General features: G+C 39.4%; 1 protein-coding gene across 3 annotated transcripts in view; it reads right to left on the bottom strand.

Annotated features, from left to right (window-relative positions):
- Window positions 1-1,222: 1,222 nt before the first annotated feature.
- The window catches only part of SPTSSB (serine palmitoyltransferase small subunit B), a 32,502-nt gene continuing 6,813 nt past the window's right edge, over window positions 1,223-26,911 (bottom strand). Inside the window, exons 2-3 of one of the 3 annotated variants that reach the window (XM_039241980.1) lie at window positions 21,349-21,446; window positions 1,223-2,827 (exon numbers count right to left, since the gene is read on the bottom strand). In XM_039241980.1, the coding sequence (XP_039097911.1) occupies window positions 2,564-2,794 (231 nt within the window). In that variant the 5' untranslated portion in view covers window positions 2,795-2,827; window positions 21,349-21,446 and the 3' untranslated portion in view covers window positions 1,223-2,563. Of the gene's footprint in view, window positions 2,828-21,348; window positions 21,447-25,706; window positions 26,049-26,911 lie in introns of those variants that run through there. The other 2 variants (XM_039241978.1, XM_039241979.1) reach the window with 2 other exon arrangements.

The raw sequence follows: 26,911 nt of genomic DNA, 5'->3' as shown, positions 1-26,911 counted from the left end.
TATCTTAATGTTAAAACTGCCTGATTTCTTAACATTTCATTTTTTTTGTTGTTTCATAAGTAGGTTAAAAGCAATTGTTTACTTGGCCAATATCAGTGCATGAACATGTTATGATTCTAAGTTTAGTGAGTGACAAACACAAGCCCATGTTAACTGTGAAACTTTTGGCTATTTTTTTTTTTTAAGTTCTGTGACCATGGTTGAAATATACATACACAAGAAAAGAAAAAGCATATAAAGTGTTTGTAAACTAGGTTAACTATAGTCATGTAAAGAGCATCTCTGCCTCGTCTAGAAAACTGACAGAGCAGACACCACAGGTAGGACTTTCTTGCCTTCTGCATGCAGATAGGTTTTCAACCAAACTCTGTTTGAGTATCTTTGTTGGACCCTGTGTTTATTGTTTTGATTGCTCACAGGAAATGTTTAACTTCAGAGTGACATTCTGGGGCAGTGCTTTGCAATGTATTTTATTAAGCTTTACTGTGTCTATTCACATTTATTTTAACTCTTATTTTTAGAAGGAGGATTTTAAGAAGGTCAATGCAGTATCTTTGTAATTGAATTCCAAGAGTACTTAGCAGGGGTCCATGTATATAAGGACTTTGAATCATTGTGAACTGGGAATGTGTCCAAGTTCATGCTTAACGGAGAATCCTCTGTTAAATATTTAAAAGTGAAAGCAATCTTTCAAAATATGCATATGGGGCTGGACAGCATAGAAATGGGTGAACATGGGACCTGGGTAAGCGGCAAAGGGGAAGCTGGGATTGGGGCCCGTTGTTTCTTTGACCTCAGCTGTCTCCTCGTTACCCTTGCCCCTTTAAATTGATGTGGTTCTGTTTTGTGACAAATTGGTGACCCTGTCCCATCAACTTTCATTTGCTCACATTATCCTCCCACGGGCTTGCATGTAGCAAATATTTCAGGGCCTCGTGTGGTCCTGGATTTGCTTCCTTGCTTTGCCACAAGTAGCTACAGGACCTTAACCATGAATTGCATCTTTACCAAGTTCCACTTTCCTTACCTGTAACTGGGAGACCTTAATACCTACTTCAACACATCAAATGTGTTCACTATGAAGAAGACCCTTGATAAATGTAAGTTTTATCCTACTGTTTTAAGATCGGTTGCCACAATGGATTAGTAAGAAAAGGGAAGTCTGGGGACAAATGAGGACAGAAGCACCTAGATGTTTAGGGCAATATGAGGAAAAAGCAAATCTGGAGGTGAATATTTTATTTACAAAATTAAACCTAATTTTATTTTGCAAAAATCAACAGTACATGTTCAGATCTGGTTTTATCTTCAAAACACGTATTTTTGTTTTTTTAACAAACATGCATGTTAATTTGGCATGCCAAACATCTTTCTCTCTAGGCTTCCTGGGAATTTTTTTCCCCCATAACACAAACATAGGTGCAAACATTGTCCAAAGACTATATTTTTTCCCATTTTTACCCTCCAGAATTACTAACCTTAGTATTTATTGGAAGGAAAGAAAAACTGTAAGGTTTGGCCTTCGGCATTCACATTTGATTCAGCAGTATAATTAAAAACTTGTATTTGTTTTTGAGATAAACACTTTGGAGGAAATTTAATAAATCTTGTTTTTGCTCTGCAACAGAGCCACTATATCAAAGCATTTAACTGGAGCTGTCGAGTTCCTGCTGGTAGAATATTACTTCCAGTCTATTTATTAGCTTTTCTTCCTGTAGCCTAATACGTGCTTTCCCCCTCCCTCCACTGAGTGAAATCACAGAAAGAAAGCAATTTCTTTTCTCTCACTCCCCCACCCCCACCCCTGGCTCTCAAGATCATGCAAGGCCTGGGCAGCATCTCAAGTCACATCTGAATTTACTTTGATTATATTTTGTTCCTTACACTTAATATCTTTGTATCATAATACTTACTGGGTTATCTAAAATCAACATTGTTGATTTTAAACTGTTATAAAGCCAGACTTTTAGAGGCATTTGAAATAATTCATGAACCATGTCTGGAAAGAGATAATTGCCTCCAGCCTATTCTTTTGCACTCAAAGTACAAGAATTTTAGGTTTCAGCAGTTTACTAGAAAATAAGACTTTAGGGGGCCCATATAATTTATTCATATCTTTTCATATGCTGTAAACAAGGATAGGATACTTTTGACAGGAGCTTATGAACAAATTTTTAAAAATATACCCTTTAGTACAGAACACGTATCAAGGGAGCATTTTAAATAGGATTCTGGTAGGTCTCTTAGGAGCCAGCTTCCCAGAAAAAATTTTATATGAAATTTCCAATTAAAAAAAAATCTGAAGTTGTAGATTTAAGCTGAACGAATATGGTTAGTCTGTGAGGTAAGGTCTCTGTGTGTTACCCATGGTTGGATGCACAATGCAGAATGTACAAAAGAACCTAAAGAAACACCTATCTCACATTTCAGGCAAGATACAAGAGTGCATAGAGAAGAGAGCTTTTCAGATCAGATAGTGAAAGAAGACACGGTATTCATGTAAATTGGTAACTTGTAAGCAACGTTTACATACGCAATGACGATTCACAGAATGCAACTAAGCTCAATTAGAAACTGCACTGTGATAGCCGCACATTTTGGAGAAAAATTCCCAAGCCAGACGAATGTGGATTGGGATAAATACATAGGCGGTGTATACCACCATAGCAAAGATGGTTAGTAAGATCGTATTGAACATGGATCGCTCCCAGGGTTCCAAGACAGCACAGCAGCTAATGATTTGGTATTGATAGTAGAGCCAGGAGAAATAGTCCTTCACACGTCTGAAATCCATAGTTGGCTCCTTTCAAGCTGCAGAAAGTCTGTCCTGTTAACAGATAAGAAGAGAAATAAAATAAGGAATCAAACACAGAAGCGCCTTAGTTTTTCATGATCTCAGCATGTTAAAACCTTTAAAAAAAAGTTAATGGCCGCTGAATGGATTAATATGAATATTATATAGAAATAATAACCCAATATGTTAATCATAGGTATTCATAATATTGCTACTATGAATAATAATTAGTACTAGGATTAATGGTTCTCTCCATTCCCTAATGGATAAGGGTGATTCACTATGCCTAAACTGTGCAAGTGACATAATTTATGGTGAACACCTACTTTATTCAGGAAGTCTGGAGCTTTAGTAATTGTCAGGCAGAGGATGTCCATAGAACCAGCCCCAATGAAAACCTTACTGCTGTGTCTCTAATGAGCTTCTCTGGGCAGAAATCTTGCATGTGTATCACTGCACTTTTCACTAGTTGAGAAAGGAGCACAGTTGGTCTGTTCGCTCATGGGAGGGAGAGCGCATCGGAAGCCTGTAAATGAATTTTAGGGGATGCTACCTGTATCTTCCTTCCTTGCTGATCATGCTTTACATCCTTTCACTGTAATAATCCTTAGCTGTGAGTATAAATAGATATTGAGTTCTGTGGGTCCTTCTTGTGAGTCACTGAACAGGTGGGTGGTCTTGGGGGTCTCTAAAACAAACAGGAAGCCCAAAGTTGGGTCATCATTTGGTTTTGGGGTAGAGAACTTCTGGAACCCATATAAAAATATTTTCTTGGTTTAACTGTGATTCCCTGGAATTACAACCACATGCAAGATGTCCTTCCTAGAAAGAAGGACATCTATCATTTCTTAAAAAGATTCTTGGGAAGATTCTTTAGTTTCATAGGCATGATAGGTGTCTATGGTAAAACAAGCTGACCTTTGTGCCTCTTCTGCTTACTCATAAGAATAGAACAGTGCCACATCATCTAAGTCCATTTTGAGAATGTTTCCTATTCAAATCACAATTATTTTTTTTTAAAGATCATTTCTATCTTCTGACCTAAAAATGTCTCTTTTCTTTGATTCTTTTTGTGTGGAAGTATGATGTTTTTGCTTCATAAGACTGTGGACTCTTCAGGCTATGGGGAGACTCTCATGATCTTAAGGCCTGGCACAAAGATGGTCATAAGTAAATATGTGCTCAGTGAATGAGTATATGAATGACAAGTAACCAACTTAAAAAAAAAATTATAGATCACTCAGAGTCCCAACCTAAGTAGGATATAATTAGCTACTACAGACTTTCAACAGCGTGGCTTTGATAATAAGTAACTTTTTTTTTTTTTAATATTTGTATTTATTTCTAGGAGAGAGAGAGAGACAGTGTGAGCAAGGGAGGGTCAGAGAGAGAGGGAGACACAGACTCCGAAATAGGCTCCAGGCTCTGAGCTGGCAGTCAGCACAGAGCCCGACGCGGGGCTCGAACCCACGAACCACGAGATCATGACCTAAGCGAAAGTCAGACGCTTAACCGACTAAGCCACCCAGGCGCCCCAATAAGTAACTCTTTCTGATAAGGGTAATATCCACAAAAAAACTGAAAATGGATAGTCTTTGTGTTACCAGGTTGAAATTATCTGTAATAATGGCCAGTGTGACCCAAAAAAGTAGATGATACAAACTGAAGTCATTGCACTTTCTTATGAAGAGGCAGCCTCCCATCTTTCCTAGAAGCCAGAGTAGGAACTAAGTAATTAGGTTTAAATGCCTTGTCCTGGTAGGTGGACCTTGGATAAGAACTGTCTGCCAACATTCTTTTTCATTCCTAGCTTTGGTTGCAGTGAAAGTGTAAAGGCCAATAGCGTTAGGTCTTGGAGGCAATGAATGACCAAAGAAGTTGTAATTTCAGTGAGTGATATTATCCAAGCAACCAACATTTTCCACTGATAGGCTGAAATGGTGAAAATGAGGAGGTGTCACTATTTGAGCTATTAGGCTGTCCCATTAGACAACTGTATAGATTATATTTAAAACTCTAATTCAGGGGCGCCTGGGTGGCTTAGTCGGTTAAGCATCCAACTTTCGCTTAGGTCATGATCTCGCGGTTCGTGGGTTCGAGCCCCACGTAGGGCTCTGTGCTGCCAGCTCAGAGCCTGGAGCCTGTTTCAGTCTGTGACTCCCTCTCTCTATGACCCTCCCCTGCTCACGCTGTCTCTCTCTCTCTCCTAGAAATAAATTTAAAAAAAAATTTAAAAAAACACTTAGTGCTCTTATAGGACATGTTAAAAAAAACCAAACAAACTCTAATTCATGGCTACCCATACTTGCTTCTTCTTCATTACCTAGAACGAGTTCAGGGAGGCACCAGGTAACTGTTCGGGAGTATGAGAATACCTTCATCAGCTACCATGTTCCAGGTTGTACTGGGAGAAGGTGGGAGAACAATGACTCAGACAGGCATAGACCCTTCCATTAGGAAAATTGGTCCCATTGAGGAGACAGGTAGCAATCAAATAATATACACAAATATGTGATTTTCAACTACATTATACCCTAAAGGAAAAGAGCAGTGTGTAATGGGCTGTGGGAAACCTGATCCAGTCTCAGCATGTCTTGGAGGAAGAGATATTTGAGATGAGATCCAAGGGATGACTGTAAGTCATACAGATAAAATGGGTGGTCAGGTGGGAGAATGGCCAAGAGAGGGATCCACTTGTGTTTGTCCAAAAGTTAGAGGTGGAAAGAGGCTTGATGGATGTTTGTGGAAGGCAGGGAATGGAGCCATAGAGATCTGGGGAAGGAGGGAGGGAGTAGGAGAAAACTGAAGAGAAGGGAATGGCCAGAGTTAGGCAACCACTGCAGGGCCTAGGTGGATAAGCTAAGTATTTTGTCTTTATCCTATACGTGAAGGGGACTCCAGAGGTTTTTAACAGGGGAATGCTGTGGTGGGTTTGAGAGAATGAGGAGTTGTTAATTACATATGGACACATGACACTCCCTGCATTCTAAAGCCAAGTTGAAATGAATTTTAAGACCAGTCATTGCAGAAAATCTGTCTCTGTTCTCCCATGGGCGTTACTCATTCAGAAGCAACCTCGTACTAAAAATCTGCTTAAAATATTCTTAATATTCTTTTCACTTTTATAAGTGAGGTAAATTACTCATTTATAAATTATTTATAGAAATATCATTGACTTTTTCTCTCTACATTTTAGCCTTTAAAAATACACACGATTAATTGCCTGCCCATAGCTTTGTTTTCTAAAATTAAATTTCTTGCTTGAGCAGCCCCGACAGACACCTTGACTGCAGTCTTGTGAGAGACCCTGAGCCAGAGGCGCTCAGCTAAGGTGTGCTCAGATTCCTGAGCCACAGGAGCTGTGAGACAGTTCGTGTTTATTGTTTTAAGCTGTAAAAATCTATCTATGTATCTATCTATTAAATGAAAGATTTAAAGCAGACCACCATGCCTTACACCAAAGGTAGATACCTGGTAAGACACTAATTATATATTGCTAACATTTTAAAGAATTAAGATTTTATGGGACGCCTGGGTGGCTTAGTCGGTTAAGGGTCCGACTTTCGCTTAGGTCATGATCTCGCGGTTTGTGGGTTCGAGCCCCGCGTTGGGCTCTGTGCTGACTGCCAGCTCAGAGCCTGGAGCCTGTTTCAGAGTCTGTGTCTCCCTCTCTTTCTGACCCTCCCCTGCTCACACTGTCTCTCTCTCTCTCCTAGAAATAAATAAATCATTAAAAAAAAAATTAAAAAAAAAAAAGAATTAAGATTTAAAAAGTTTGTCCTTTCTTGCTAGTTTTTCCCAAGAAAACTTGCTGTATAATTTCCCAACCCTCTCGGTAGCCATCTCTGACATGTAAAAAATGCTTTTATTGTCATATCTCACTTCAGTCTCCTGAAGTCTAAAAGTCAATAAAAGGCATTGATTTCTTCCTTCACTTGGATTCTTTTTTCCTTTATTGATGAAAAGCAATTTTAAAGATTGTTTATTGTTTCTTAGGTAGAAAGATAATTATATAAACTAGTCAAGGGGATGAAAAGTACAGCATAGGAAATATGGTCAATAATAACTGCAATAACTGTATGGTTACTACACTTAGGTAGTAAGTGCTGTTAGTGTGTTGAATCACCATGTTGTACGCCTGAAATTAATATAACGTTGTATGTCAACTATCTGTTATTTTTTTTAATAATTTATTTTTGAGAAAGGGATGGAGACAGCATGAGCAGGGGAGGGTCAGAGAGAGAGGGAGACACAGAATCAGAAGCAGGCTCCAGGCTCTGAGCTAGCTGTCAGCACAGAGCCCGATGCAGGGCTCGAACCCACGAACCGTGATATCATGACCTGAGCCGAAGTCAGATGCTCAACCGACTGAGCCACCCAAGCGCCCCAACTATCTGTTATTTTTTAAGGTTTGCTTGTTTATTTGGAGAGAGAGAGTTCAAGTGTGTACAAGGGAGGGGTAGAGAGAGAGAGGAGAGAGAACTCCAAGCCTGTGTGCTATCAGCACAGAGCCTGACATGGCTCAATCCCATGACTATGAGATCATGACCTGAGCTAAAATCAAGAGTTGAACACTTAATCAACTGAGCTACGCACGTTCCTCAGTATGTCAACTATAATTTTATTCTATTTTATTTTACTTATTTTTTTAAAGATGATCTCTCCTTCATTTTTTTTAATGTTTTATTTATTTCTGAGAGAGAGAGAGAGAGACAGCGTGAGCAGGGGAGGGTCAGAGAGAGAGGGAGACACAGAATCCGAAACAGGCTCCAGTCTCTGAGCTGTCAGCACAGAGCCCAATGTAGGGCTCGAACCCACGAACTGTGAGATCATGACCTGAGCCGAAGTCGGACGCTCAACTGACTGAGCCACCCAGGTGCCCCTGTCAACTATAATTTTAAAAAATTATTAATGCAGTTGAAAAAAAAGAAAATAGAATTATAGTATGTTCTAGAATCTGCGTGCATTTTTACAGAATAAAATGGGATAAAATTGTGTAAAACATTTAAAAAAAGAAAAGGTGAGAAGAGAGAGTGGGTTATTATTGGTAAACCATCTGCTACAATCTATTGTTGGAATATCCCTATATTTAGGTTCTAGATTTGCTTAAGTAATATATGTATACTTCCTTTTGGTTCCATTTTTAAATGTCTTATGGGACTGCATCCAAGATTTAAAAGAACTCACTTTTTAAGATGAGTAATGTGGGTAGAAGAATTCACTCATTCATTAACAAATGCATTTTGAGTACTACTGTGTGATTTCTTCTGGATAGTAATGGCTTCAGAGGGAAGCTGTCCCCAGAATGGCCCTGAAGACAGGACATGTTCTTATAGGCAGCACACTGGACCATGTAACAAACAGGCAATGGATGAGGGGCCAGGAATGAGGGAAAGGACCTGGAAAGATGCTAAGAAGGAAACTAGGAAAATGGGCTGAATTTGGGGAAATAAGATGGCACAAATGCCATGAAATGAATTACCTGTAGGTAACATAGAACTAGATGGGAGGAAACATCTTGAAGTCTTAATTTCTCACAATGAAAGGTGGCATTAGTTTGCTCGCTTCCTTAATGACCTAATGCCCTATCCCAGTAAAGCTAAACAAAGAACTTAAAATAGTGAATCTCCTTGTTTTTAGTTCTGTGCTTCTGAAACATAATTTCCATATATGGAAAAAAGGGAGGCAGTAGTTTGTTGCCTTAAAAAATAATTCTCCCCACCTCCCCCCCAGGGCTCCTGGGTGGCTCAGTTGGTTAAGCATCTGATTTCTGCTTGGGTCATGACTCGTGGTTTGTGAGTTTGAGCCCCGCATCTGGCTGTCTGCTGTCAGCACAGAACCCACTTGATCTGCTGTTCCCCTCTCTCTCTGCCCTTCCCCCTCACTCTCTACCCACCACCCGTTTGTATTCTCCCTCTCTCTCAAAAATAAACATTCATTAAAAAATTTTTTTTCTTCTGAACTTTCCAATTTTAAAAACCTTCTTAGATCTTTAAGGAGGTTGTGCTTTTAGGGGTGGCACTGCTTAAGCAGATAGTGATATGGCTGCAGGGGCCTAGATGGGTATGACTGACAGCCGAAGAAGCTGAGTGATGATACTCTCGGGTGAACTGATAAGGATGGGAGCCTGTATGCAACACAAAGCAATTGAGGCTTCCTGTAAGAGGTAGGGAGTGAAGTAAAGGGCAGTAGTGTTCCTTGGAGGAATGGATTGTGAAGCCCATGGAAAGGCTTTCTCTGCACCTTTGTTTTAAAAACATGGTGGCCAGTGTGGTACCACATTCTTTTTTTTTTTAATTTTTAAAAAATGTTTTATTTATTTTTGAGAGAGAGAGAGAGAGAGTGTGAGCAGGGGAGGGTCAGAGAGAGAGGGAGACACAGAATCTGAAGCAGGCTCCAGGCTCTGAGCTAGCTGTCAGTACAGAGCCCAACGTGGGACTTGAACCCAAGAACTATGAGATCATGACCTGAGCCAAAGTCGTATGTTCAACTGACTGAGCCACCCAGGTGCCCCAGTGTGGTACCACATTCTAAGGTGCCTAGTGGATTTGATTTATCAGAGTTTCTCGAATAATAATAATAATAACAAAACAATTTGTATTTTCATAGGATTATTTATAGTTTGGAAAGTGCTTTTATTGCATTTGCATAATGCAGAGTATGGGCTTGGGAATAAAGATAGATGTTGGTTCAAGTGCTGACTCCTCCACATATTAGCTGTGTGACCTTGGCCCAGGACTTAACTGTTTTGGGCCTCAATTTCCTCACTTGTAAACTGGAGATAATAATCCCTAATGCTCATTAAGGTTGCAGTAAGGATTAGCAGAAATGAAAGTAAAGCATCAATTCAAAGGATTTGTACATGGAGAAGCATATAGATAGGAAGTTAGAATCTAACTGGAAAAAGCCTTTCCTCCTTCCCTCCCTCTCTCCCTTTTATTTACTGACAATAATTATTGACATGCTGGTTAATTGCACTAGGAACTGAAGACTCCATGGTGACAGAGATAGTCATCATCACCCTTGAGGATTATAATTCAGTTGAGTATATTCCACCAGTATACATTATAGATGATATTTGCAACATGTGTTAGGCAGCTAAAAGTGAAATCTAGAATATTAAAGTGAAATCTAGAATGTTAATGGAATTAGAGATCCCCTAGACCAAAAGAAAAGGGCCAAGTCTATGGGGCTAACATCAAATTGATATTCAATTGGTTGACATTTAAGTTGGTTTGTCAAATCGAATGGAAGTGACTGGACCAGGCAGGGAACACCCTGTGTTTTGGGAGTTGACATGGGATGAAAGAAGTGAAAATTCCAGGGAAGGTTTTCTGTGGTCTTAGAAGACTCAGAGTTGAGTAAGGACAATGGTACCATCTGTGTAGGATATCTGGAAGATCAGCCCCAATCTGTTTCCCTAGATTCTACTTTTCCCTTACTCAGGACTCTTTCTTGAATTCCCACAGTTCATATGCTCCTCTAACAAAATGAGGATTCTGATCCCTATTTATTGCAAACGTTACCTTGAACTGGTAAAAATTAAAGTTCTTGTTAGTGACGTACATCTTAGCATGATTTAAAGACCCAAAGCAGAATTTTACCAAGTTGAGGGGAGGAAGAAGGAGAAGGATTATTAGAGTCCTGGGAACTACAGGAAGAGACTGAATCCTAAAGGGAATCCAGCAAATGAACAGGGACACTGGGGCAGTGGAAAACAAGAAGGCCTTGGAAGTTCCCTAAGAAGTGATCTTACAATTGATTGGAAAGTAAGTGACTATATTTTATTTCTGAATGTCACTGTCCCCCTCTTTCTTAATCAGTAGGTGATGATTATTTTCTCTCACCAGATTTGTGTACAGTGAAGAAGGAGATAGTTTCACCTCTTTTCCCAGAGTGAACAGAGAAGACCTGGGACCTATGACACACATTATGTAGGAGCAGGACATTGTTCTGGCCTGAATGGACAAGAAAGAATAAATACAGCAACATCAACAACAGCAACAAAACCCCCACGTGTTCCCATGAACCCATGTGTATGAGTCATGAAATGAGAATACTGTAAAGGGAACGAGCAGGGATGTAACAATGTAGAGGCTGGGCTTGTTCTGGAAGTTCTGTGTTGTTTTCTGTCCATGGGAATAGGAGTGGCAGAAAGTTAGGCAACTGCAGTGAGAGGTAAGTAGCAGGTGGTTTGGCAGAGTGGATTTACCTTGCTAATATTGCAGAGGACATGATCCTGCACCTAAAGAAGTTACTCCAAATTCCTGGGTTTTCTCAGTCTGGGATCTCCCTTTCTAAACATTAGCTAAAAATGAATCTTCCCTCTTGGGGATTCAAAAAAAAAAAAAACCCAACACATTTTGGGTTAAATTTACTTCTAAAACATCAGAATCTGGGGCTGAGAGAAAAGTCAGAAGGATTTGCAATTGATTTTGGGTTAATTCCTTTCCGACTTACTTTGGAACTCACCGTCAATCACTCAGCTTTTGTGTGTGTGCTTCATATTTAGAATCTGAAAATCTGAGATGTGAAAAAATTGTTCTATCTGCTACAGAGAGAGATGCTGAAACTAAAAAGAGACTGTGTCTGTACTCAGAAATATCTTTCTTTGGAAGGAACTCGATATGATTTACTCCAAGTTCAAGCCTCCCTTTAATTAAGTAATTCATTTTTAAAAGGAGCAGAGTGATTTCCTTCCAAAGAGTACTATTTGAAAAGGGAGATAAAAACATAAATTTACAGTGGAGAAGACTGATTAGCACTACCTCAGCCAGTGGATCAAGGCCAACATCAATAGTGATAAATGATGTTAATGGTAGGTATCCATGATATCATGGCATGAAAATGGCACTTTATCTTTTGGTCTTCCCCCAACCAACCAACCTCAGTCTAATCATAAGAAAAAACATCAGACAAAATTCCAACAGAATAGCATCCTGTAAAATACCTGATCAGTACCCCTTAAAACTCTCAAGGTCCTCAGAAACAAGCTAGGTGTAAAACTGTCATAGCTCAAAGGAACCTATGGAAACATGACAACTAGATGCAAAGTGTTATCCAGGATGGAATCCTGGAAGGGAAAAAAGGATATTGGGTAAAAGCCAAGAAAATATGAGTAAAGTACTGGCTTTACTGAATAGCATATCAACATTGGCTCATTAATTGTAACACATGTGTCATACCAATGTAAGATGTTAGTAGGGGAAGCTGGGTACAGGGCATGTGGAGACTGTACTCTTCTCAACTTTTCTGTAAGTCTAAAACTGTTCTAGATGATAAAATCTATTAATTTTTTGAAGTTAATAGTTTATTGTCAAGTTGGTTTCCATATAACATAGTAATTAAGAAAGTCTTGAAGGTTCAGAGTTATCCTATTCCCTATTCTAAACTCTAATGAACTTAAAGTCTGCCCTTCTGGAAACGGTTTCCTAATAACTCTGAACATAGTTAAATCCTACCCTTTCATAAAGGAATGGCTTTCAAACATTTTTAAACAGAATAAAGAGGGAAAGTACATTTACATTGTGATCCAGGGTACACACACACACACTCTCTCTCTCTCTCTCTCTCTCTCTCTCTCTCTCTCTCACACACACACACACACACACACACAGGCCCAGCTATATAACTGAAACATCTCTCAACAATATTACTCTGCAGTGGATGCTATTTTTTTTTCCTACTCTGTTCTCTTTGATTTAACTCTACTGTATTCCATGTTATTCTCTCTTTTTTTAATATTTTTATTTATTTCTGAAAGAGAGACAGCATGAGCAGGGGAGGGTCAGAGAGAGAGGGTGATACAAATTCTGAAATAGGCTCCAGGCTCTGAGCAAGCTGTCAGCACAGAGTCCAACATGAGGCTTGAACCCATGAACCATGAGATCCTGACCTGAGCTGAAATCGGAAGCTTAACCGACTGAGCCACCCAGGTGCCCCTCCATGTTATTCTCTTTGGTTATTGAAAACTATCCCAGTTGTGAGCTACACCAGTTGTATCCTGCAGTTGGAAAAACCCTCCTTCAAGGTTTAACTCAAGAGCCAGCTTCTCTAAGATGCCTCGGCACTGTCCAATACGGCAGCCACATGCGGCAATTTAAATGTTTAGTGCTCAGTAGCCACATGTGGCTCAATGGCTACCATATTGGACAGCATGGATATAGAACATTTCCATCACTGCAGCAAATTTTATTGGACAGTGCTATGGATTCTCTCCATCTCTTCCTTGAACTAATGAAAAAGCCTATCGACTTATCTCCTTTTCACCTTAACAATCTTCCATCCTGCCGCTGGAATTAACTTTCTAAAATCAAAGATTAATTTCTCTGCGTGAAACCCTTCAATGGCTTTCCAATTCCTAGGATATGAAACATTCCTCTAAGGCCCTTCAGAGTTTGATTTCTCCACCTCTCCAGTAGCATCTCTGAACTCTCCTGCTAAATTCCATTAAACTTTCATGCTTTTGTTCATCTTTTTTTTTTCTGGAAATGTTGTGCCCTTTCTCTTCTAGATATAATCCTGTTTACCTTCAAGACCTAGCTCTTATATCCTCCCTTCTAGGAAACATTCCCAAGAGACTACCCTTCCCAAGGGAAATATATTGCTTTCTTTTATGTGTTACTATGAGAGCAGTGTTTTAGCATTTACACCATTTTATAATTAGCCTTGTACAGTCTATTTCTCCCCTAGACTATGAGGTCTTAGAGAACTGGGAATATGCCCCAGTGATCTCTTTATCCCCAGTGTCTGCAATGTGGGATACTTGTATGCTGGCTGGTGAGCTGGCTGGCTGGCTGACTGGATTGTAAGTGGGGTGAGGGCAGAGTCCACACCTGTACTTATTTAACATTTCCATAGTACAATGTGGGGTACATACAAGGTACTTATGAATTCTCATTGTCTGCTTTTAGGCAATGAGTTTTAGGCAGATTCGTTTTTTATAAACTCAGTACAATCTGTCTTTTTGTAGGAAAGAAAGAAGAAGCTAGTACTATTTTTTTTTTCAGTGTAACAAATGCTTTTTTTCTTTCCTTCTCACACTGTTAAAAGTTCATGGACTCTGTGGGGAACAAAAAACCACTTGTGAAGTGGTTTTAAAGCCCATTAAAATAGTTTTTACAAGTGCTTACTCTAGGTGAGTAATAACTTAAGATTGGTAGGTAGAAAAGTTGTTCTAATAGAAAAAAAATCACAGGATAAGAACACCTGAAGGTCTGAACTCTGTTGCAGCTTTACTGTTTTGTCGTCATTCATTCATTCATTCATTCATTTTACTTTGTGTCCTTGAACAAGTTCCAAAATCTCCTGGGTCACAGCTTCTCTGTGTAAAATGAGGATTATTCATAATTGTCTCTAAGTCTGTCTACTAATGTGGTAAGGAATGTAGGCATAGGTTGTGAACTCTTTAGAAGTCATAGTCATAATCATAGTAGGGTTTGTTGTTGTTTCTTATGGATTGGTACAGCTTTAAACTATTTGCAAGATTTTCCAAAGTAATAAAGTCAAAGAGTCTTTGTGAAATAACAGTTATCTATAACGGAGTGCTTTGTATATTTTATAGGAAAAACCAAACAAACAAACCGCAACCCTTATTTGTGTTTGCTAGTTGAATTGCCTAGTAATGTTTTTTTTTAAAATAAAAAAATAAAACAACACACGTATATAGCAATGACCACAAACCACTACTTCAAAGGCATTGCAATCTCCAAGCACATTTTCAAATGTGTCTTGTGCAGGGCTACCAGATACCACTGTGTGGGCTGTGCCCTGCACAACATTATGTAATAGTTCTGTCTTGGAGACCTGATCAAAATCTGCTTCATGTGAACACGATTTGATTCACAAAGATACAAAGTTCCTGTGGTTAATGGCAAAATCTCATATCGTATCTATGTAGGAATCAGGCATAATCACAGTTTATTGGCTTCCCACTTTCCAGATATCTTGCTCTAAGTTTTCTGTGGATGACTTCAATGTTTTCTGTGCCTCACAGAAAGTTCCATCCTTGCTTAACATTTTCATGTGAATTTCCTTTCCATCTTAGAATACTCTCCAGCCATCCTCTGGCAATTAATTCTTCATGCTGATACCAGGGTTAATATTAGAAGTCAGACCAGAAGTGATGGATTTGAACAATTCTATAGATTCCTCAGAGAAGAAGAAACAAACAATTATAAGTCAAAGCATGTTACTGCTTTGGGCAATAATTACTCTTAAGTTTTCTACTCTTGTACTTAGAAGTGAGTTACTGAAATAGGACTAAAAGGAAAAAGTCTCACCAACAATTTAGCCACATTGTTGTTGGTACAGTGTTGGTTTGAATTACACACAAGAGCAGAGTGTTTTTGTCGCTATCTGACCAACTTTATTATGTCCAATTTTAACTGACACTAAACAAAAGCAGAACAATAGAAAACATGTGTTTCCATTCCAACTATCACCAGAGACCACTGGGCAACATGGTGTGTATTGAGTGACTGTAATTTCAAAGTAATCCTTGTTGTTTGGCATTTGCTGACAGATTCCAGAGAGATTTATGAATTTAGGATGTCTGCCTGGGAAAGAAAATTTGGAATTTGACTTTAACATAAAATTTCAAAATAATATGAGAAATACTAAGTTCATACTAGATCAGTCTTTATATTGTGTAGCTATCAAAAAAAGATAAATGTTTCAAAACTAAAAACAAGCTGGAAGTACATTAATGTTGAGTAGATGAATAAGAAGAGAAATTTGTAACAGAAGACAGGATATATTTTGTCTTTTTCCTGGTGTCCTTTTCATTTACTCATATAGAAAAAGAGCAGGTGCTGGGGGGCACTTGGGTGGTTCAGTTGGTTAAGCATCCAACTTTGGGTCAGGTAATGATCTCATAGTTTGTGAGTTCAAGCCCCGTGCTGGGCTCTGTGCTGACAGCTCAGAGCCTGGAGCCTGCTTCAGATTCTGTGTCTCCCTCTCTCTCTGCTCCTCCCTCTGCTCATGCTCTGTCTCTGTCTTCTCTCTCAAAAGTAAATAAACATTTAAAAAAATTAAATAAAGAGCAAGTAGGACACCTGGGTGGCTTAATTGGTTAAGTGTCTGACTCTTGGTTTTGGCTCAGGTCATGATCTCACAGTTCATGAGATCGAGCCCCATGCTGGGTTCTGTGCTGACAGCATGGAGCCTGCTTGGGATTCTCTTTCTCTCCCTTTCTCTCTCAAAAATAAACAATCATTAAAAATTTTTTAAAATAATAATAATGAAAAGAAAAAGAGCAAGTACACCTATTTATTTCTGCCAATACTGAAGTGGAGAGTAGGGCTTCTAAGCCAAGCTTTTAACTATAATATCATTTCTTAGGATGAACCTCTTCATTACTATTTTATTAAAGGAGAAGAAACCCTTTAATCCTATAAAGAAGGAAAGAGGAAAGAATATAGCTTCTAGGTGGCCCTTTCCTTCTGAAGATACCATTGCCAAGTCTGCCAAGTTGTTTTCAGAGGTGAGAAGTAAAGAGAGTTGCCACACAAACAGTGGCCTTAAAGTCATTAAAAATAATTGTCATTAAATGTGCACCTATATTATTCACAATGGCCCAAAGGTAGAAGCAATGCAAATGTCAGTTGACAGATCAATAGATGAATAAAATGCAGTATATACATATAATGTAATATTATTCATCCCTAAAAAGTAAGGAAATTCTGACACATGCTACCACACGGATGAAACTTGAAGACATTATGCCAAGTGAAGTAAGCTGGTCACAGCAAGACAAATGCTATATAGGGGCGCCTGGGTGGCTCAGTCGGTTGAGTGTCTGACTTCAACTCAAGTCATGATCTCACAGTTTGTGGGTTCGAGCCCCGCATCAGCTCTGTGCTCACAGCTAGCTTGGAGCCTGGAGCCTGTTTTAGATTCTGTGTCTCCCTCTCTCTCTGACCCTCCCCTGCTCATGCTGTCTCTCTCTCTCTCTCAGAAAGAAATAAAACATTAAAGAAAAAATTTTAAAAAAAGACAAATGCTGTATAATTTCCCTTACAGGAGATATCTAGAGTAGTCAAACTCATAGAAACAAAGTGGAATGGTGGTCTTACCAGGGGCTACTGGAAGGGGGACCCTGGGAGTTGTTCAGTGGGTATGGTTATGTTCAGTTTTGCAAGATGAAAACATTTCAGAAACTGGCTGCACAGTAATGCAAATATACTTAACACCACTGAGCCATACATTTAAAAATAGTTAAGATAGTAAATTTTTATGTTATGTGTAGTGTATTTTATTGCAACTAATTTTAAATGTCAGGGGCGCCTGGTTGGCTCATTCTGTTGAGTTTCTGATTCCTGGTTTTGGCTCGGGTCGTGATCTCATGGTTCATGAGCTTGAGCCCTGTGTGAGGGTCTGTACTGACAGTTTGGTGCCTGCTTGAGATTCTCTCTCTCCTCTCTCTCTCTGCCCCTTCCCTCCCCCCTACTCTCTCAAAATAAACTTTAAAAATTTTTAAATGTCAACGAATAACTCTAAATATTAATGAGAACTGAAATTTAAAAATACACTTGGAAACAGTCTGAACCATATATATTTTTTGTCATTAAAAGTCATTGGGGTCCTTAATTTCAAGTGGGACATGGCTAGTTGAAGAAAATCACATAGATGTATGATCCAAAGCTGACTAAACAGATAACCAGATGTCTTCAAATAATAACTATAAGGTCCCAATGGAGTTCCCTTCTTGACTTTCGGGATATAAGAGGAAAACTGGGAACTGCCAGACTACAAAGACGCTTCTGAGAGGAGGATTGACATGTTTAGGTGTATTCTTCGTATCAGCGAAATTCAGCATACAGTGTACAGCATACACTTGTAGGATTTGTAACTATGATGTGCTGGTTTTTGACAATGAGTACTTACAAGGGAATAAGAATGGAAAAGTGGTTAAACTGTTTGATTGAAACTTTTCTATTGTCATTACAAACCCCTTTCTGGGCAACTGTGTTCCATGCACATCACAGCAGTTCTGCCTTTCTCTTTTCTTCTCCAGCTCCTGGCCATCAAACCCACAATTTAGTAAAGGAACTACTTGCTTACTGTTTGTTTCAAAGGACTCCATATTCTTAGGAGCTAGAAGTCTGACTATGAAAAATTAAGCCTTTGTCTCATCCCAACCTATCCTCATTATAATCGATGTCTCTTCAGAAACAGAAAGCTCATTTCCAAAGACCAATTTGAGGCCGAAGAAGGTGAGTTACTGCAACACTGATCTGTCAAAATCATACCTTCTCAGAACTCGTTCCCAGAGTTCTGTCAAAGGAAATCTGAAAAGGCAGCTGGTCAACCAAGATACTTCTGAGAGTGTTTTCTAACTGTAGCATTCTTTGCAAATTTATTTTATTTTTTTGATAACACTGAATATTTGCTCATATAACTTTGTTTTTGCTTTTGTTTATTTTCCTGTCCTTCTTCCTCCTCCTCCACTTCCTCCTCCTCCTCATTCTTCTGGCTTACTTTTTACTTCCTATCATACTGTATGGAATGCTTGTGGTGATGAGTTCAGTATTTCTCTTATTTTGGTGACCAGCAACGCTGAACTTCCGTAGGTGTAATTTTTTGTGATAGTAGTAATATAGTCTGTTGCCTTTTCACTGCCCTCAACTGAACTACTTCTGTGTCTCAGTAGTTACTGCTTTTAGGCAAATGAGTGGAAAGCCAGGCTGACTCCAAGGGTCATGGAGATAGACATAGTTTTGTTGAGGTATTTTCTCTGCCAACCCCCAGATCACGGGGAATTTCCCTACTGAGTTGGTTGGGATTCTAGGTCAGCTAGTTTCTGCAATAGGGAGTGGAGGGGGAAAATGAGGAGGGAAGAAAGAAAAGGCAGGTGTTTATAGAGTTATGTCAAAAAATGTTGTTGCTTTTAGGAAATTAAATTACTCTAATTAGATCTTATGATCTTATACTTAGAATTGAATTACTTAACTAACATACTAAAAGAAAAACAAGTGGGCCAAGCGGATTTCTTATTCTCCTAGGGTGTGGACATATTATTGCTAGCTTCATTCTCTTTTACCTGCTCCCAGGTGCACGGCTGCTTTTCATGACTCTAGTGAAAAGTGGAGAAGTGCTGAGCTCCAAGCTTGCTCTTTTAAATGGGTGACAATTGTTTGTTCCTTAAGAACTTTGTTGACTTTCAAGTAAATGTGAGAAGGCTAATGGCAAGTGGGTACATTAAGAAAAATATATTTTAAAAATTCTTTTAATCTTTATTTTATTTTTGAGAGACAAAGTGTGAGCGGAGGAGGGGCAGAGAGAGAGGGAGACACAGAATACAAAGCAGGCTCCAGGCTCTGAGCTGTCAGCACAGAACCCAATGTGAAGGTCCGACTCACTAGCTGCGAGATCATGACCTGAGCTGAAGCCTGACACCCAACCAACTGAGCCACCCAGGCGCCCCAAGAAAAATATTTTCAACCGGCAGATTTTATAACCAATTTAACTATATACCTAAACTGGGTGAGATAAAATGTTCTCTTCCCTCTTTGAATCAATGTGGGCTTGTTGGACAAGAGTACCAGAGGAAATCCCCTAAGCATGGTGGATCCCCAAAAAGATATGTCCACATCTTGGAAGTTGTGAATGTGACCTTATTTGGGAAAAGGGTCTTTGTAGCTATAATTAAGTTATGAATTCCGGCAAGGAGGTGCAGAGGAAAAATGGCCCCAAAATCCTTTGGAGGGAGCATGGCTCTGCTGACACATTGATTTCAGACTCCTAGTCTCCAGAGCTATCAGAGAATACGTTTCTCTTATGTTAAGCCACCAACGTTGTAGTACTTTGTTACCACAGCCCTGGGAAACAAATTCAAATCTCTTTAAGAACACGAGAATTTTATAATGTGGAACTCTCTTCAGGGAACAGAAACATTTATTAAGTACCACTGCGGCAGGTACTGGCTAGATGCTTTACTAAGTGATGAAGGATGAAGAAACTGAGGGCAAAAGTCTCACAGTGACCACATGGGGAGCTGGGTGAGAATCTTACTGAGAGGCGGTATGATGAGTATGGAGATCTGGGTCTGGATCATGTCTGGGTTTGATCCTGGCTAAGTTACCCACTTGGACTCAGTTTCCTCAACTGGAAATTAAGAATCATAAAAGAACATAAGATTTCTGGGAAGATGAAAAAGTGTAAGGTATTAGAATAATATATAAGGGCTAAATGAACATTAACTGTTATGATTACTGACACTAGACTACACACTACATTACTACACACTACACACTATACTAATCCTACTAATCAAAGCCTTAGCTATGGACACCAGGCATAGATTAAAAGAGAATGAACTCAACTTTAAAACAAGTCATCTGAACTTTAGCAGTTATTACATTAGAGGCCACTTTTAGAGGGAGTCTTCTCTAGTATTTTATTCAGTTCTGGTGTGGCTGTCATAAAGAAGATAAAAAATATACCCCCTCATTTTAAAGATAAGAAAACTGAAGTTCATTATCTTTTTGTACCTTGCTCATTGTCAAGAGCCAAGGAGGAAATGGCAATGGGGTTCAGTCCTAGAATTCTCTCACTCCAAAGTGGTCTTTCTGTCACACTGCACTCGGCCCCTGTGACAATACTCTGAACATGCTAATGTCCAAGGAGTGGTTTTTGAATTTTAAAATCGGGCCTCATTGTCAATAACTTTAAAGTAATATTGGAGCTTCCCAAACTATTTTGAAATGAAGAAATTGTGGCCCACCATTTCAGGATCATAAATGGCAAAGGAAAGGATTAAGAAACACTCACTTGAGAAGATAAATCTATTCCTTTTTGTCCTCACCCCTACTCTTTTTCCCGTTTACCACAGATTTCATAAAAGTGGTCAGGCAACTAGTGATAATCTAGGTTTATTTTTATTTTATTTCCTTTCCTTTCTTAAAACAGAAGGGAAATGAATGTCCTATCATAAGCACGGATCATCCTCACTTTCACACTTAACATTTTTGAAAGAAAAGGTTTTCATTTTGTCATATTTCTCAATTTGTCCCATCTAGTTAACTAAATACTTATTAAGACACTTACTCCTCTCTTGTATCAAAGGTCTTTCAGGATAAGCTACTGCTCCATTTAAATAAAAGATGAAGGATACTGAAACAGAAGCAGCCTTTAGGCAGCAGACCCATAAATAAGAAAGTAGCTGGTGCTATGCAATCCTGACCCTGGCACTTGTACTGGGCTGGCCTAACCTGAAGGTTAGCACTTGGTGGGGGGAAGGGGGGGAGGGGACGAGGAGGGGGTGCATCTATAAACCCCTTGAAATGTTTGCAGATTTTGCATAAACATTTTTTGACATACACTTCAGAGGAGCTGTGATATCTGGAAGCTAAGAATTGCTGTTTCAAGGCCTCATTACTAAAGCTAATTGCTACATTTTATTCCTTTATATGATCTTAAATGCCACGTAATATCAATGTTTGTTCGTTGCTTTTGTGAGAATCAGAAGCTCCATGTTGTTAAAGATGTCATGTTGTATCAATAGGGTCAGATTTCTAAAAGTGGGACTCCATGATCTAATCAGAAGAATTTACCTGCCCAGGAGGGCCCAGATCTGGGTTCTTGTCCTTCTTCCTCTGTGGAATTGATCCTGTGTGGGTCACTTCTCTTCTCTGGGTTGCTGTTTTTTCATCTGTGAAATAAAAATTGGGATTAACCCAGTTGCCATCAAATTTTAAAACAATTCTGTTCCATGTTGGTGTGCCTGGGTGGCTCAGTTGCTTGTGTATCAACTCTTGATTTTGGCTCAGGTCATGATCCCGGGGTCACGGATTGAGCCCTGAGACATGCTCTGTGCTGAGCATGGAGCCTGCCTGGGATGTTCTCTCTCCCTTCCTCTACCCCTCTCCTCCACTCACACACACACACACACACACACACACACACACACACACTTTCTCTAAAATAAAATTTTAAAAAATTAATCAAGTAAAATTTAAAAATAAATAAATAAAAATTTTGTTCCATGTAAAAGATTAGGAAGCCTCTTAAATGATTTCCCACAAAATTCTAGACTACTATAAAAATAAGGCAAAAGAAGTTAGCCATACTTTAAAAATTATTTTTAGGGATGCCTGGGTGGCTCAGTTGGTAAAGCATCCGACTTCAGCTCAGGTCATGATATGGTTCGTGGGTTCGAGCCCCGCATCAGGCTCTGTGCTCACAGCTAGCTCAGAGCCTGGAGCCTGTTTCAGATTCTGTGTCTCCCTCTCTCTCTCTCTCTCTCTCTCTCAGAAATAAATAAAAACATAAAAAAAATTTAGGAGATAATCATAGTTTAAAAAAATATTTTTAGAGAAGGTTACAGTTTGAGAACATGCCATTGACTAGTGACATCTGAATGTAGTTGGAGGACTATAAAGTGCCACATTATCATCTATAGCAAGGTTGAGGGGAGGTCCCAAGTGGGACAGAGATAGAGGCTAAGAGCCCTGCATCTTGCTTCTATCAGAGCAACCAGCTTTTTAATCTGCTTTACATAGTGGGTTTCTGAGTAAGATTTTGTTTGTAGAAAATGTTTTTTGATTTTAATTAGTCTCTGTTGATATCTATGCAGGGAGCAGTGGGTAGAAAAAGGAAAAAGAAATGAAGTTAATTATTATATTTAAAATCAGGTTTTGAAAAGGCACTGGAAACAGAGTCAGAAGCCCTAAGACTTGTTTCTTATTTTTCTCATTTATTAGCTGTGTCACATTAGGCAAGTCAGACAGTTTTTCTGAATCTCTGTCCTCACATACAGAATGATAAAGGTATCTTATTTACAGGGTAATTGTAAGAATCTTATGAAATGTTTGTGAAAGAGCTTCATATGGTAAAGTAACATAAAGTTGGGATTCAAGCCCCATGTTGGGCTCTGTGCTGACAGCTCAGAGCCTGGAGTGTGCTTTGGGTTCTGTGTCTCCCTCCATTCTCTCTCTGCCCCTCCCCCACTCATACTGTACCTCTCTGTCTCTCTCTCAAAAATAAATAAACATGAAAGGAAGAAAGAAATTTGCAGATAAGTCCAAGTTATAGGGTGGAGTTATAAAAGACTGCAGATTACGGGAGCGCCTGGGTGGCTTAGTCGGTTAAGCGTCTGACTTTCGCTTAGGTCATGATCTCGCGGTTCATGGGTTTGAGCCCTGAGTCGGGCTCTGTGCTGACTGCCAGCTCAGAGCCTGGAGCCTGTTTCAGAGTCTGTTGACTCCCTCTCTCTCTGACCCTCCCCTGCTCACGCTGTCTCTCTCTCTCTCTCTCCTAGAAATAAATAAAACATTAAAAAAAAAAAAAAGACTGCAGATTATGGAGTTCCAAGTATGGTCAAACTTTGGGGGAAATATAAAGTCTTGTTCTTCAGTTCAGAAAGTCATTTGGGGGCACCTGGTTGGCTCAGTTGGTTAAGTATCTGATTCTTGCTTTCAGTTCAGGTCATGATCTCACAATTTGTGGGATCAAGCCCCGTGTTGGTCGGGCTCCAGTGCAGAGCCTGCTGGGGATTCTCTCTCTTCTCTCTCTGCACCCCCCCCCCCCGCTCATGCACAGGAGTTCTTGCTCTCAAAATAAATAAATGAACTTAAAAAAAAAAACATGAAAAAAAAGTCAATTGTCCAAGAGTAAGATGGAGGAAATGTGGCCTATGATCAGTTCAAGTAAAAAACATGAAAGAATTTAAATTGACTTCAAGTTCATTATAAGCCATTAGTGTTGTGGAAAGGTTGGCACATAAATAAGTGATCTAATTGTCTCAGTCCATTTGGGCTTTTCTAGGATGCCACAAACTGGGTAGCCTATAAACAAGAGTAATTTATTTCTTACAGTTCTAGAGACTAAGTCCAAGATCAAGGTGCCAGCATCACTGTCGTTCTGGTGAAGGCCCTCCTCCTGGTTCATAGCTGGCACTCTCTGATGTGTCCTTACATGGTAGAAGGGGCAAGAGATCTCTCTGGAGCCTCTTTCATAAGATCACTAATCCCATTCATGAGGGCGCTCCGTTCTTATGACCTAAGAACCTCTGAAGGCCCCCCATCTCCTACTCACTTCGGGGGTTCTGATTCAACATGGATTTTGGGGGATATCTTGGGACCACAATACCAATATTCTTCTGTATTTACAGAAGTACTGTGCCATGGATGACAAAAGGGGGCTACAGTCTTGGCTTTGATTAGCATCCTTCTTCCAGCTGGTATAGGTGGTTACTGCAGCATGTTGAGCACACCCAAAGGAAGCTAGAGAAAGTCTGGAAGGTTTTCAAGGGCAACGCTGAGAGAAGATTTGGGGAGAGAAACTTATGTTTTAAATGTGTTACAGGCTATGATGGAGGTGAAGGTTTGGAATTGTTTTATTGTTTTCAGAGGTGAATCTCAGGAAAAACTTTAAACAATAAGAGCTATCTAAAGGGGAAACAATTGCCTGGTTGAAGGAGTGAGATTTCCATCAGGGAAACTGTTCAAGCAGACTGGACCACACCTTCTGAAGGTTGCTACCAATCAGCAGGAGGGTTTTAAGAAAATATTACTAAGATTTCATCAAATCTAAGATCCTATTTCTACAACAGAATTCAGTATCCCACTAGAGAATGATTTGCTTCATTAAATTGTTTTTTGCCATAATAAAAGTGTGGGTTTTGAAATTGACAACCTGGAGTTTGCTACTGTATGATATTCAAAATGTTGTTTAACCTCTGGGAACATCAGTTAGGTTGTCAGTAGCACAAAGATGAGTATCTCTGTGTTGCTGCAAAGATGACACAACACAACATTGGTAAAGGTGCTTCATGCTGCTCAGAGAGTAAGGGTTCAGAGAGAATAACTTACCACATTTATTATCTTTTCCTCTTATTTTCTACATGCTTCTTATTTCCAGTCGTAAGAGATTCCTTTCAAGTGACTCAACTGGACCCTTCAGAGACATAAGTCTCTGTAAGTGGGTCAAATGGTGACTCCCATGAGTCTGGGAGAAAGTATTCACTCCGAAATTCACAGGGGTACTATATCACCTCTTTCATGTTTGCATCAATGTTTGTTTTCTCCTAAAAGGAGGAAACCTGTGGAACAAGTCCTTTGTCCCAAATTATAACCTGATTTTCCTGCCCTTCAAAACCAGAACTAGGGCAACCTGATTGATTTCTTTTCTTTGTTTAACATTTTAGGCAATAAAATATCTTATTAAAAATTTAAGGACCAAGTTCTCCCTTGTGGAGTAAAGTATCTGCAGCCTCGAGGAATAAAAAGAGTTGGTAATTGAAGTATCGGGGTCAGTGATGTATTCTTTCTATGCCTATTTTTTTCTATCAACAGAGTGATTCTATGCTAATTTTACTTAACATTTACTCCCCAATTGATGCGGTAGTAAAGGAGAAGCAGTTTACTATTCTTAAGAGAAGATGAACAACATGACACTCCTCCATGGTTAGGAAAGAGGCCATGTGAATTCTCTCTGACAGAAGTAGAGGGAGGCAGTAAAGACGCTGGGTTTCCATAGGTTGGTCACAGGTTGGCTTTTGGTCTCAGTTAGAAGGTAATAGGGAACTGCCTACGAGGAGACACTGATAATTCTGACTAAAGATCTCACTCAAGAAGAGAATTATTCAATTTTCAAAAGAAATGAAAAAGATACTTTAACACTCTTTAGGTTTATTCTTTTTAAGTTTATTCATTTATTATTTCTGATAGAGAGCAAGAGTGAGCACAATTGGTGGAGAGGCAGAGAGAGAGAGAGGGAGACACAGAATCGGAACCAGGCTCCAGGCTCTGAGCTGTCAGCACAGAGCCTGAGGTGGGGCTCAAACCCACCAACCATGAGATCATGCTTTAAGCCGAAGACGGATGCTTAAACAATTGAGCCACCCAGGTACCCCACACTCTAGGTTTAGATAAAACTCAACTTCACATTTTGTTTTTGCTTTTCTTTCTTCTGTATGAGTGAACAGTTGATGCCTGTGGGGCATGACATTCTATGAAGCATAAGCATATTGCAGAACAGGGATTCTGTACCACGGATGAGCTGGTACTTTGGCCACCTAAAGGGGACGTCTGGGTGTGAGGACAGTAGAGTTATTATTGCTCCAGAAAAATTGCTTTTGAAGTGCCGTCTTGAGCTGCTTTCCTTCTTTTGCTAGTCCTTTTAATTTTTTTGTTCAACATCCTACTTCTATTAATTCCCCAATTCTCTTCTTAATCTTTTCAGAGATCTTGAACTCAAAATGATCACTTTAGCCTGGAATTCCTACTTGACATCCTTTGATCCTATAATGGAGCTGAAAAGGCAGGGATGCAATGTTTAAATAGCAAACTGTCACCCAGGAAACTACCATTCTACTTTGGTAATAATAGCAGAGAGTATTTATTGAACAATTTATGTCCCAGAACTTTGCTAACTACTTTATATATATTACCTTATGTAGTTCGCCTAATAACACTATAATGGAAACACTATTTCTATAACTATTGAACAAATGAGGAAACTGAGACACTGGGAGATTTAAAAGCTGACTCAGTCTCACAACTAATGTAGAGTACACAACTCTTAGCCACTCTTGCCGTACTGTTTCTCGATGCAAAGAGCTTTGATCTTAACCTGGCAGATCATTAATCTACGTATCTGTCCATGCAATCCACTATTCATCAAGCATAAGCTAGAGATATAAACTATGAATAAGACTGACATGATCACTCTCCTCTGGCCACTTTCTACAGAGGAGAAAGGATAGTTATACTAGCATCCCCACACAGCGTGGTAAGTGCTATGACAGGGAAGTGTAGGGTACTCTGTGGGCATGGAAGGAGGCTCTAACTCAGTCCGGAAGGGGGTGTAAGGAAAGTCAGGTCAAAAAGTTCTTGTCCTCATCACTGTGTCCTTCAACTATTTTGTAGCAAAAGGCATATAATGTCATCTCTACAAAGAAAAGTCTTTGAGGCACGGTCTTCCTCTCTGTTGTTCCCCCAGCATTTAGCACCCAGTGGCTGCTCAATTAACATTTGTGGAATAAATGAATTAGAATTCTAATGTTCCATTATAACATGGAGTCTCTTTTTTTTTTTTTTTTTTTAAGAGAAAGAGAGCATGCAAGTGAGGGAGAGGGAGAGGAGGAATTAAGAAGGCTCCATGCTCAGGGGCGCC

This window comes from Hyaena hyaena, unplaced genomic scaffold (assembly GCF_003009895.1).
Source record: "Hyaena hyaena isolate Hyena2069 unplaced genomic scaffold, ASM300989v1 scaffold_203, whole genome shotgun sequence".
Taxonomy (NCBI): Eukaryota; Metazoa; Chordata; class Mammalia; order Carnivora; family Hyaenidae; genus Hyaena; species Hyaena hyaena.
The sequence above is the reverse complement of the archived record's forward strand: the minus strand, read 5'-3'. Positions and strand labels throughout refer to the sequence as shown.